The 13,356-nt window shown below is 36.0% G+C and overlaps 2 protein-coding genes across 3 annotated transcripts; one reads left to right on the top strand and one right to left on the bottom strand.

Annotated features, from left to right (window-relative positions):
• Window positions 1-2,081: 2,081 nt before the first annotated feature.
• On the top strand, window positions 2,082-7,917 carry LOC142640600 (serine/threonine protein phosphatase 2A 59 kDa regulatory subunit B' gamma isoform-like). Its single transcript, XM_075814771.1, has 2 exons — window positions 2,082-3,816; window positions 7,207-7,917. Exons 1-2 carry the CDS (start codon window positions 2,563-2,565, stop codon window positions 7,594-7,596), a joined length of 1,644 nt encoding a protein of 547 aa, XP_075670886.1. The 5' UTR covers window positions 2,082-2,562; the 3' UTR covers window positions 7,597-7,917.
• A 397-nt stretch (window positions 7,918-8,314) lies between these two features.
• Window positions 8,315-13,281, bottom strand: LOC142638542 (uncharacterized). Of its 2 annotated transcripts, XM_075812568.1 has the most exons (3): window positions 13,122-13,223; window positions 9,372-9,417; window positions 8,315-9,088 (listed from the first exon to the last, which is right to left on the bottom strand). In XM_075812568.1, the coding sequence occupies exon 3, from the start codon at window positions 9,051-9,053 to the stop codon at window positions 8,622-8,624; it is 432 nt and encodes a 143-aa protein (XP_075668683.1). In that variant the 5' UTR covers window positions 9,054-9,088; window positions 9,372-9,417; window positions 13,122-13,223; the 3' UTR covers window positions 8,315-8,621. The 2 variants fall into 2 exon arrangements, with proteins under 2 accessions (XP_075668683.1, XP_075668682.1); XM_075812567.1 differs by lacking the exon at window positions 9,372-9,417 and having other exon boundaries at window positions 13,122-13,281.
• Window positions 13,282-13,356: the final 75 nt, after the last annotated feature.

Consider the following 13,356-nt stretch of genomic DNA (forward strand, 5'->3'; position numbering starts at 1 on the left):
TTGAGCTTAGGTCAATGGCCGGTGGACCTTTACTAAACATTTGAACCTCCACTCCAATTTCTGTGTTTACTTTTTATTTTTGAAATCGTGAAAGTGCAAAATAAGTGAGTGCGAAGGTAAGTTATACAGTCGATTCTAATTAGTTTAATTGATAAATTTTTTTGTTTCAAAAAAAGAGATGTGAAACTCGAATTTTGTCTATATAAAAACTAATTGGCATTTTAAATTCAATTATCTTAATATATTAAGAGGATTCAGAAAATTAGTTATGGTTTTAAAAAATGTTGAAAATACTCTTAATTTAATTATATAATTCTTATTCTTAAAAAAATAAAAGGGGTTAAAATTGCAATTCAACAAATTAAAAGAAAAAAACTACTAAAGAAATTTTTTTTCCTAAGAATTAGCATATTCTCTATCTAAATATATCTCCTGCACGTTTGATACATTTTTTTCCTAAAAATTAGCACACACTAAACCCAGTTGTATGGGATCAAAACAGATGATCCGACCCTTAATACAAGAGTGGGCTTGGATGGAAGCCTGTTACAATTAATTTGTAGAGGTGAATAGCTACAATCAACCTTTAACGCCTTTGCTAGTTTCGGGTTAGTAATTTGAAGTAAAGAAAGTTGACAGGAACAACAACATAGTTTTAATGTTAAGATAAAGAGAAAGGTGGGTTTCTTTTCTTTAAGTTTCTTCCTCAGTCAAGCCAAGGAGTATAATTCTATTGATTTATGCTTCTTGGTTCTACAGTGATTGCTTTTTCTTTTTCTTTTTTTTTTCTCTCTCTCTCTCTACTTTTTCCGATCCACGAGTTTGGATGAGCTTCCTTCCTTTATATCGTTGCTGGGATTGCATTTTAGCCTTCCACTTGAATTGCTATAGATCCTTGTTGGGATACTTGTCCCATCATTGTCTTGCTGGTCGTGGTAGAATAGGTTGCAAGTTGTAAGTACACTGTTCAGAGGTCATTCTGTCATTAAATGCGGCAGTCTGAGTTGGTGTTGTGCATTTAATATAGAGGTAATGGGTGCTTTATCAGGAAACTTCCTCCTTCCCCCACTTGCACGTCTCTACTTTCTTTCTTGGCCCTTCATCTTGTTGGTTCTAGGATGGGACGCTAGTCTCTCGAGGGAAGCTTGCTCCTCGAACCCCTAGGACTAAATACTTCCTAGGTTTTCGGTATTTAGTTGTTTGGTCTGGGTTGGACCCAATTCGATGGACAGTGTGACCTAATTGCCGCCTTAGGATGTTCTCATGCCACGTGCCCTTGCTTCTCGGGCTCCTCCCCCCCCACACCAGTAGTTTATTCCATTTTAAATTTTAAATTTTAAATTTTAGTTTCTTAAAAATTCATACATATATAATCTCATTAACAATAGATAAATTTAAATTGAAAAATTACATTAAATTCAAAATAAAAAAGCCTCTCCGCACGTGTGATGACTGATGAGGCTAGTAAAGAATAATTATCATAGAACGAACGTTATAAATTGAAATTCTATTGTAACTACAAAAAAATGTTAAGTTACATGTGCCACCCCACTAGCTGGGCGAGTTGGTATCCCTTAAATACTAGAGTTAGGATGGGTGTGTAAAACTTTATTATTTAAGTTTCCAAAAATTTAAAATAATATTCCTAACTAAAATTTTATTACAATCTTTTTAAATTTAAAATAAAGATTAATATTTATTTTTAATTGTTTTAGTCATTTACAATAATATTACCATAATTATAGTTTTCACTTCGAATAACTCACGGATAATTATGATAATTTAGTAATATTTAGAAAATATTATTTATATATACATGTATCCACAAGGTAGTGTGTTCAGTGTAAAAAAACACTAGACACAATCACACAAGCCTTACTGTCCATTAATTTGTACAACAAAACATACTACTAATAAAAAATTAGATTTCATTTTTTTTTCCTGAATAAAATTGTATTTAATTATTATTATTATTATTTATTTATAGAAAAAAAAAAAGATTTTACATTTTAGTCAAAAACGTTTGCCGCTCCTATAATTGTAAATCAAACTTAAAAAGTATTATCTATTTTATTTATTTATTTTTCTATTATTGATATTTACCTTTCTCTCTCTCTCATTCTCTCTCCCTCTCTCTCAATCCAACTGGCCAAAGCTACACAAAAGAGCTTGAATTAGGGTTTATGAACTGGAAAGATCGTACTTTTCAGTTCAAAATTTCTCGTGGTTTCTCTCGTTTTCTCAGATCCCTTCAACCATGTCATCAATGTAAGTAATTCCCTTTTTCTTCTCTCGCTCATCAATTCCTTCACAACCCTCTTTCTATTCCTCAATCCCTAATACCCTAACTTTGAATCTACTTTGCAAATTTAAATTCTGAGCCTTAAAATGCAAAGACCCATTTAGGTATTAGGGTTTTGCTTCTTATTTACTTTTTTGGGTGCCCATCTTCTAATCCCTATGTTATATATTCATGACTTTTGAGAATGCCTCTGTTTTGAGCTAATTCTAGGTGGACAGTTTGGTTAGGCAAATTAGAGTTAGGTTTAGGTTTTTGTAGATATGATCAAACAGATATTCGGAAAACTACCTCGAAAACCCTCAAAATCATCGCATTCGCATAATGAGTTGTACAATGATGGAGGGGTCAATGCCAATTCATCATTGAATTCGTTTAGTGGACCCAATTCCATTAATGGCTCAAAACCCACTTCAGCTTCTTCGAAATCCATGAATCATTCGGGCCGCACGAGCAATGGGACTCTTGCCTCTCACTCCTCGGGCACGAATAAATTGAATCAAGGGAAAAAATCTGTTAGTGTTGTGGCCCAAGTCAGCCCTGCCTTGTCATCAGCCGTATATGAGGCTTTGCCGAGTTTTCGGGATGTTTCAAGTTCGGAAAAGCAGTCCCTCTTCATTAGGAAACTGAATATGTGTTGTGTTGTGTTTGATTTCAATGATTCTGCAAAGAATCTTAAAGAGAAGGATGTTAAGCGGCAAACTTTGCTTGATCTTGTTGATTATATTACGTCAGTAACTTCGAAGTTCAATGAGGTGGCAATGCAGGCGATCACCAAGATGGTGGCGACTAATTTGTTTCGAACACTCCCATCTACAAATCATGATTGTAAGGTTCCAGAGATGTATGACCCAGAAGAGGAGGAACTGGCCATGGAACCTGCTTGGCCTCATCTTCAGATTGTGTATGAATTTCTATTGAGATTTGTGGCTTCGCCAGAGACAGATGCCAAGCTTGCTAAAAGATACATTGACCATTCTTTTGTGTTGAAATTGCTTGACTTGTTTGATTCTGAGGACCAGAGAGAGAGAGAATACTTAAAAACGATTCTCCACCGCATTTATGGGAAATTCATGGTGCATCGACCATTCATTAGGAAAGCTATCAACAATATCTTCTATCGTTTCATTTTTGAGACGGAGAAGCACAACGGGATTGCAGAATTACTTGAGATATTGGGCAGTATTATTAATGGGTTCGCTTTGCCTTTGAAGGAAGAGCACAAGCTGTTCCTTGTCCGAGCTTTGATTCCCCTTCATAAGCCAAAGTGTGTATCTATGTACCACCAGCAACTCTCATATTGCATTACACAGTTTGTGGAGAAAGATGCCAAGCTGGCTGATACTGTAATTCGAGGTCTTTTAAAGTATTGGCCCGTAACTAATAGTTCAAAAGAGGTTATGTTCCTTGGTGAATTGGAGGAAGTTCTAGAAGCCACCCAAGGGGCAGAGTTTCAGCGCTGCATGGTCCCTCTATTCCGTCAAATTGGGCGCTGCCTCAACAGTTCACATTTTCAGGTACTTGTTTTAAAATGTTCTTTTTATATTTCTTTGCCATTCTTTTCCTAATATGTACTATCACACGCACTTCCTTGGCATTTTTCTTCCTTCTCATTCATGCTTTCTGTCCTTTATTTTCTTTTACAATTTAAATTTCTCATATAACATTATTGGATCCTTATTTTCATGGAACTTTAATTGCTGTCATAACACTGAGATTCTAAATTGGGGTTTTGGCTTTTCACTCTTTCAATTGACACCCAATTCGTTGTCCCTTGAATGTGTTAAAGAGTGAGGTTTTGATGCTTCCTAACTTTTTTTAGTCTGAATCTTTGGATATTCAATGTCTTAGATGTGTGATAAATTTTTTGTGTACATTATTTTGAGATGATCATTGGCATTGTAATGATCTGATTGACATGCTAAAGCACTGAAATTGGGTTTAGAAGATGGATAATGAGATTCTTCTGGTGTATGGAGTATGTTTGAAACCACTGTGGATAAGAATGCTTCTGTCTAATCATTATTGGAGAGACATGAGGAGTGGTGTAGGAGTTGGTGTGTGGAATTTATGAGAAATTGATTGGGAGGTTGCTGCGGTGGCTTCATTTCTCCATATATTAGATTCTCATATTCCCATCAGGGAGGGGAGTGATAGGATGAGGTGGAAGTTAGAGAGTAATGGCGAGTTCACTGTACTGTCATTTTTTGAGTTTTTACAGGGCTCACCACCTATGTCTTTCCCTTGGAAAGCCATTTGGAGAGCCAAGGCTCCTACGAGGGTTTCTTTCTTTGTGTGGACAGTGGCTTGTAAGAAAATTCTTACCTGCAAGAACCTCATCAAGAGGGGTTACTCAATGGTGAGTTGGTGTTGTATGTGCCGATGTAGTGGAGAGACCATGGATCACTTCTTAATTCATTTTAATGTGGCCTTTGAGTTGTGGAGTTTGATATTCAGGATGCTTGGGTTTTAGGGGGTACTATTGGAGACGGTTTTTAATTTATTATGCGAGTGGCGGAGTAAGGGACCTAACTCCGATATTTGAACCTTACTCCCTTATGTTTGATGTGGACTATATGGAGGGAAAGAAATCGGCATACCTTTGAATATGTGGAGTGCACATCAACACAATTACAAGCATCCTTCATTAGTTCTCTTTATGAGTGGTCTTTTGTATCGGGTCTCATAGATAGTAGTTCTATTAATTCTTTCATAGATTCAATCCACATGTTGATCGTTTTCCTTTTGTATTTCTTTAGGCTACTTCATGATTATTTTCATGAGGTAGTCTCGTATTAATAAAATTATTTTAGACAAAGTTTGATTACAAAATTGGTTGTAGTATAGGGCTATAACTCCCACAAAAAAATTAATATGACTGCATATTTTGAAAATCTAACATTGAATTGTATGTTCTTTATGTTTTTAACATGTATGTCAAATTTTGTGCTAATTGGACGTTATTTACCATTTGATCCAGAAACTTGTTTTTTATGCATAATTTTAGACTGCAAAAATTTGAAATTTAAAATTTTGATTGGCGACGTAGCTATTGATCTTTGATATTTTGGAAATTTTGCGAGCATGAAGGTTATAAGAAGAAAATGTAATCTAATAGTGGATCAACCAAGTTTGTTGCTAAACTTTGTCCAATTATTTCTACTTATAAAAAAGTAAAAAAGAAGAAAAAAAGAAATAGTTAACTAAATATAATTTTAATCTATGCAAAGAATTAGAATGCAAATTCAATAAAATACGCTAAGAAATTAATGTCTTTATTTTATCTGTATAACCTGATCTCTATGAATATAGATAGGAATTTCATCACAGATTCCCAGTACATAACTTCAAATGCACATCTAAGTATTCTGTAATGGAGTCCAGCTTTCCCTCCAAGCCTTCAATGTTGTAGGGATTCTGCCCCAAATTCTTGAAGATATCCTTCTCTCTTTAACATATTTTCTTTGAGAAATATTTTCTATAGCTTCTTCATATTTCCCATAGGGTGCTTCACGGTCCTAATTTTACTTTTCTAAAGCCATGGTATTAGTTCTGCTAGGGAAAATGACATATCTGGTGTTCCCCTAACGAGGTACATCCAGATGAAATGTTTTGTTTAGAGAAGGCTTCTCTCCGCTATAGATGCATTGTTGATGCTTTTCTCTATTTTGAGGTGTTCTCTTATTATGATATAATTCAAAGTTATCTGATTGCAATTCTCCATTCTAGACCATCTTTCCAGGTAGTCTGAAAATAATAATGGAATTATAGCTATCCTGAGTTCTGATTTTCTTCCAAGATTGAGTGCTGTAGAACTGAGGAAATATTGCCAATGTGCTCTAGCTCAAATGACATTTCCTCCTACCGTAATAATGGGATGGAGGGTGAGGTTGTAGATTCAAGATCTATTGGGTGTGTGTATAACTTACCAATAATTATTATAAAAGAATTGAGAAAATATCACTTCAAAATTTAGATGAGGACATCAGCAGGGGTGCAATGAAAATTTTTGTTTGGGGGGCGGACCAATGGTATTGATGATAAACCTATTGAGAAAAATTAAAGCACATACATTCAAAAATACAATGGTAATTATACACTACACAAAGCTATCAATTTTGATATATATTTACTAAAAATAATCTTTCAAGAGGAGTTATCATATCTTGCTAAACTCTAATAAATATAAAAAAATTGTTTTTTTTTTTTGCTATAAACATGTTAAAAAAAAAAAAATCCTAAAAAGACTTCGGGTGTATTTGGATACAGCTTATTTTGCTTTAAACTGAAAACACTGTAGCAAAATAATTTTTAAATGTGTGAATAGTGCCGTGGATTCATTTTTAATGAAAGTTTTGCTAAAAAAAGAGGTTTGTGGGCCCCGTGAACAATGTACGGGATCCATTGAAAAAGCCAACAGCTACAGAAACGCATGGCTCAAAAAAAAAAAAAAAAAAAAAGGAAACGCAGACGCAATAAGCTGGCTTTTCATCAGTACCCAAACAGGTACTTAGTATCTCTTTCAAAGTTATGCACAACGGTAATTTTCCATAGAATAAAATCTATCTTTTATCATCTAGTGTAAGTCTTAGCAAGATCCTTTTTAACTGGTATGTTATTCACCCGGTGGGTCTTGATCTCACAACCTCACCTCTATCTCAATATTATGGGAAGATGAAGCATTACTTGAGCTGTAGCTCATTGGTAAGTCTTAGTGATTTCATTTTCAATATAAATATCAAATTGTCAGCCAGAAACTTATTTGCTATTTGGCTCTGCAAGCATTCAGTGATTTAATTAAATAAGACAATTGAGATTATTGCATTTCTTGTTCTCTGGAAACATTGCCTCATTCAAAATTTGAGAGTAAATCCCAAAATGCACGTTTTCACCGGTTTTTCTGGCAGGTAGCTGAACGTGCATTGTTCCTGTGGAATAACGATCACATAAGGAATTTAATTACACAGAACTGTACAGTTATTCTGCCGATAATATTTCCAGCTTTGGAGAGAAATACGCGGGGTCACTGGAACCAGGCTGTTCAGAGTTTGACATTGAATGTGAGGAAAATATTCTCGGATGCTGATCAAACACTTTTTGATGAGTGCTTGGTCAAATTCAAAGAAGATGAAGTCAAGGACAGGGAGACACAGGAGAAGCGGGAATCAACCTGGAAGCGCCTGGAAGATGTGGCAGCCTCTAAGGCTGTAAGCAATGAGGCTGTTCTTGTCTCTAGATTTGTCTCTTCTGTTGCCATTGCTACCAGCACAAAGCCTCTGGCTACTGGTAGTAATTAAGCCACAGGACACGCATGTTGCAAGAACAAAAGTGGTGGAACCCAATCAACACAATTTAGGGATTGTTTGTCCAAAGTTCTCTTGGGTTTCTTATTGTAGTAATATCTGCTGAAAAGGAAAAATTGATGAGGTGTTGAGGATATTGGTTTGTCCTTGTTTTTTCTTGGCTCATTCCTTTCCTCTTCAGCCATGGATTATGTATCATAAGGAATTTGGTTTATAGAGGTAGTTGTTCGGATTTCTACCTGATTAATATTTTATTGTGTAATGATGCAAAAAGATGGTTCCTTTTGTGCTATAGACTTTGTTTATTTTGTAGCCTTTCGGAGTCGTGTTTATGTCAAACGTGTATATGATTTTTTTTCAAAAAATTAAAAATAGTCCTACGGTTGGCAGACCAAATAGTTGGCTGATTGATTCAAAATTTTAAGGGCATGGCCTAGTTGTTGTTGCATTTGGGTAACTTGGATTTATATATTTTGTCCTGTGTTTTTCGGTTTGAAGAAGTTGCACCTGAATGGGCTCTCTGTAATATACGTGCCACATTCCAGAATTCGTGTGACGTCCTTACTGAATGATTAGTGGTACAACCTAGAAAGCTTGCGCTTGGTATGCTGCAATGCTAGAATAATCATAATTAGGCTGTACTATATAGTTATACGACCTCCTGTGCCGCCTTTACTTCTTTTGCAGAATTTTATACCTTTTTTGCCATGTAAAACCAAATAGAAGTTCACCAAAAGCTTGTATTATGGGTAATTTGAACTTGTGGCAGTGCACATCGCAATTTCTGTCATTAGCATTTGACTGATTTCTATTCACGTGGGCAATTGGTTGCCACAAGTCATTATGTTTTCTGACGGGGATACTTGACACATTCAGAACCACATAGTAGATTGATCTAAAACCAATCTTTTGATTCTGCCATTCTGGTATACATTAGTTCAACTACGTGCTGGGAATAGACAATAAAAAACATATGGAAGGAAAAACTATAACTCCATATGACTTGACATAATGAGTTCTCAATCATCACCGTATGCTCTAAACCTGTAACGTTCTTGGTATGGACCATTGAACCAGAGGTCTGCCTCAAACCACTTGGGATAACGAATAAGATCACCGGCAACAAATTGCATGAACCGCTGGCTGCCTTCAGGCACTACTCTCACCTCCCCTTCCTCGATGTAAACCAATTGGTCCACCTGCCAGTCCCAGGGCAGCTTGCACTTGCCAGTCTTCCATACTGACCATCTTGAAACCCCAAGCTCTGCCAGTCGCACTGGTGATACTTTCCGTTCCACGTGCACATTGTATAATTCCTCCAGAGGTTTCTCTATCCGCATTGCCTTTATAACATGACTTCGCCCAATATTAGTGTTTAACTTTCTGAAGTCTCTGCTTCTACTGTTGATGGAGAAGGAACTGAAGGTTGTGGCCATGATCAAGCTTGCCATGCCTATATACAAAATTTGCCTCTATTTTGCTCAACCTGGACATGAAGGCCAAATTGCATTCAAAATATTAGAGAAATTTCAGAGTGGTTAATAACATTGTGCTTTAATAAACTTCCCAAGATAGACACCATTGGCATGTGTATTTCCTGTTTGTGCCAAACCAAGGAAGTAAGAACGAAACATATGCTGTTCCTTCAGCACGATGCAACACTGCATCATAGCAAGTATATCCTTGCTTAGAATAGCTTTACTCGGCTGATGCAGGAAAGTATAGGAAAATAGGATAAACAAGGAACAAGCGTGATAAACTAGACAAACCTTAGGCTTCATTTAGAATATTCCTGGAGACCTTATGCATTACCACCTACAGGTTGTTTGGCATCACCACCAAACAAAAGAAAAACATATTCTCAACTCATAAAATAGAAGATAAACAGAACAAACCCTAGGCTTCTTCACTTACAATCTACCTAAACCCTTGGCATCACCACCTAAGGGTGTTTGACATCACTGCCAAACAAAAGAGGTGTACATATTCTCAATTCATTATATTCTTATTTCAAATCATATGTCTTTCACGATTACAAGAGCACTAGTTTAATAGAGTTTAGGGATTACACCAATATGAAAAATACCTAATTAATTCTCTTAAAATCTAGGAAGCACGAACACTTCATTTGGAGAGCCGTACTCATATCATAAACGGGACAAGTCTAGGACACTTCTACATGCATATCCTAGCCGTGGCTTTTTTTTTTTTTTTGATAAGTAATAAGATATATTGATACCAAAAAAGAAGCACCCTAGTATACAGGGAGTGAACAAGGGTACAGCAAATCAAATACAAAAATTGCAAGAATCAAAGAAATCAATAAAAGAAGGGAATGATTGGTTTTGCAAAGCAAACAACCAATCCAATAAAGTTCTAAAAAAGAAAAGCTTGAAGTCCAGAATAGATCTCTCAATATCTTGAAAATATGTGGTTGAGGGTGGATAATTTTGTCGATAAAGTGAAGACGTAGTGGGCTTCCTATTTGTTTCAAGGAACCCCTAGTTTTATTCTAGCTAAGAAGTTGGCTGCCTTGTAGTTGGATTTAAAAAAGTGGAACGAGATGGAGTTGGCAATGTAACATTTAAGAAGCAAGACCTTTGGAGCAAGTTGAATGTTTTAGATGCTAAAGAAGAGACCTATAGATTATCAACTGAGGAGAAGTTAGTACAAGTTAATCTTCGTACTGATGATGAAAAGTTGACTCTTTTAGAAGAGATTAGTTGGAGACAAAAGTCTAGGGTGTTGCATTTTAAGGAAGGGACGCCAATACCAGATTCTTTCATAGAATGGCTAATTTTAACAAGAAAAATAATGGTATTGAAAGCTTAATGGTTAATGGTACCTTGTCTTCTATTCAGGGCATGATTGCAAACTGCATTACTCATTTCTTCATGAATTTGTATTCTGAGCACCAGGTTGTTCGGCCTTTTCCAGATGTGTTAGTTTTTCCAATGATATCCGGTGATAATGCGGACTGGTTAGAGAGACCTTTTGAAGAGGCAGAAATCTTTGATGTTGTTCAGAGTTTTCCTGGTGATAAATCTCCTGGTCCAGATGGCTTCCCAATGGCATTTTTCCTAACTTGCTGGGGGATTGTCAAACCTGATCTTATGGCTGTATTTCACCACTTTTTTGCTAAAGGTCAATTTGAGAAAAGCTTAAACGCTACTTTTATTACTCTCATCCCTAAAAAACATGCAGTAAGTGAGATTAGGGACTTCCGGCCCATCAGTCTTGTTGGGGGGATCTATAAAATTATTGCTAAAGTTTTGGCTAACCGGCTTCGCGTGGTTATGGGGGATATAATCTCAGCATCTCAAAATGCTTTTGTGAGGGATAGACAGAGCCTTGACCCTGTTCTTATTGCTAACGAATGTCTTGATAGTAGATTGAAGTCTAGGATGGCGGGGCTGATTTATAAATTGGATGTTGAGAAGGCTTTTGACCATATAAATTGGAGTTTTCTTTTGCAAATGTTAGAAAGAAGTGGGTTCTCAGCCAAGTGGAGACAATGGATTTCCTTTTGCCTATCTACAGTCCGCTTCTCTATCTTGATTAATGGCTCGTACCTCCAGAGGTTTGAGACAAGGTGATCCGTTGTCTCCTTTGTTGTTGTTTGTGTTGGTGATGGAAGCTCTGGGAAGAATGTTGGATAAAGCAGTTCATGAAGGATGCTTGTCAGGATTTAGTGTGGGTAACTTGGAGGGAAGATCCTTGGCAGTGTCTCACCTCCTTTTTGCGGATGACCCTCTTATTATTTGTGATGCTGATCTGGGCTAGATTTTGATTCTCCGTATGATTCTTATTTGGTTTGAGGTGGTGTCGGGACTAAAGATTAATTTGGGCAAGTCTGAATTGGTTCCGGTTGGAGTAGTGCATAATTTTGACTTATTGCTTAATGTCCTTGGCTGCAAGCAGGGATCTTTGCCAATGAAATACCTGGGTCTTCCTTTGGGTGCTAATTTCAAGTATAAGACTATATGGAATCCGATCCTGGAGAAAATGGAAAGGAAATTGGCGGGTTGGAAATGCTTGTATTTATCAAAGGGAGGGAGAGTCACTCTAATCAAAAGCACCCTTTCTAATTTACCCACTTACTTTCTATCTCTATTTCCAATACCTGCTAGCGTGGCTAACTGAATTGAGAAGCTTCAACGGAATTTCTTATGGGGCGGTCTCGGTGTATGGAAATAGAGAGACACTAATCTTTTATTTCTTTTTAGTTTCAACCATGAACGCTCATCTAGTTATCTTTATTTACTCTTTTAGATCTTATTTGTAGTTTGTATTCTAATTCTAAACATCATTTATTAATCATGAGTTCACTCTATTATTCATCATTGTTGTTAAATAGATATATGTTTAACATTAGATGAAAAAAATAAATATTTAACAATATTTAAAAATATAAATAAAATTAGATTTAATATTAATTATCATCGGTATCCTTGTTGTGTCGTGTCCTAATTTTTAAAAAATTGTTGTGTTGTACCCGTACTTATGTCCATGCCCGTGTTTGTGCTTCTTAGATTAAAATCTCAACATTAAAAACTAATTCAAAAACAAAATCTTAAATGACTTTGGTGCTCCTTACATCATTGGCCAATAATAAAAGTTATGGCATTGATAGCAAAGCTCTCCTTTCTACTTCAGCATTTTCCCTATGCATCCCAACTCCCAACTACAAGGTGGAATTTTGTGTAATGGTTGTATATAACTAAGATGTGAGAGAGGGATGATGAATGCTACATCTGTTAAACAAAATAATAAAAGGCCAACTACAGATCTGTGCTATTCATTGTATCTTGAAATTTGTATAGCATAGACGGTGATTGAATAACTGATGGTGGAAAAGTTTCGATATCCTCAACCTCATTTCATTCATATCTTCAAAGAATATAGTATGGAACGGCCATAAAAATGCATATAAGATTATTATAGGTACACCTTAAACAACCAAGTTTTCCACAAAATACAGTGCATATACATATACACATATATATACCAAATTCTCTGGCTTATGCCTATAATTGAATCCAGAAATCAGTGTGACATTTATGAAAATTCAGAAAAATAATAGCATATCCAGGCACAGTTGTCGTCACAAGTGTTCTTAAAAAGTATATCGATTCATCATTAGTCAAGCATCATCTACACGATCTACTAGAGGATTCAAAGTTCAACAAGATTCTCACAGTACATTACTACCTACTTTTAATATCAGATTAGAAGAGGAAAATCATCAAGGGACAAGAAAAAAAAGGAAGACTTGAATCCCAACCACCCTTTGGTTGCTAAAACTCTGACCCAAGTGAGCTTAAAAGAACCATATTTTGGGATCAGATTTTCCAATTCTTAAAACCCAAATCAGAGATTTAAAATACAAATTTTGATTTCATTTCCATTTTCCCAGCAACCAACAAGAAGGTCAAAGAGAGCAGAAATGCTATAATTGTAGCAAGGGTTATCAATAAAACAAAACAAAACAAAGAAGAAGAAATTTGTGGATATTTTACCTGTTGAATATAATCTGCCTGCAGTGCAGAGTCCAAGACGAATGGGCAAGCCTTGAGTAGCAGTGGCTCTAAAATCTGAAAGTAAAACCCTATTGTTGAATTGAGACAAGGTTTAGCCTTATCCAAAAATATTCTCCTCGGGAGCTATTATTGTTATGTCACCTAGCAGTGACCTCTTACTTCTCACCCGCATGTAACTTTGGACCGGGAACCGGTCCTTTCAGTTTCAGTTGCC

This window comes from Castanea sativa, chromosome 6, assembly GCF_040712315.1.
Source record: "Castanea sativa cultivar Marrone di Chiusa Pesio chromosome 6, ASM4071231v1".
Taxonomy (NCBI): domain Eukaryota; kingdom Viridiplantae; phylum Streptophyta; class Magnoliopsida; order Fagales; family Fagaceae; genus Castanea; species Castanea sativa.

Excerpts from the sequence above, each read along its gene's own strand:
- LOC142638542 (XM_075812567.1), bottom strand. The coding sequence starts at position 9,053 with ATGGCAAGCTTGATCATGGCCACAACCTTCAGTTCCTTCTCCATCAAC.
- LOC142640600 (XM_075814771.1), top strand. The coding sequence starts at position 2,563 with ATGATCAAACAGATATTCGGAAAACTACCTCGAAAACCCTCAAAATCA. Across the intron at positions 3,817-7,206 it reads TCAACAGTTCACATTTTCAG|GTAGCTGAACGTGCATTGTT; the intron begins GTACTTGTTTTA and ends TTTTTCTGGCAG.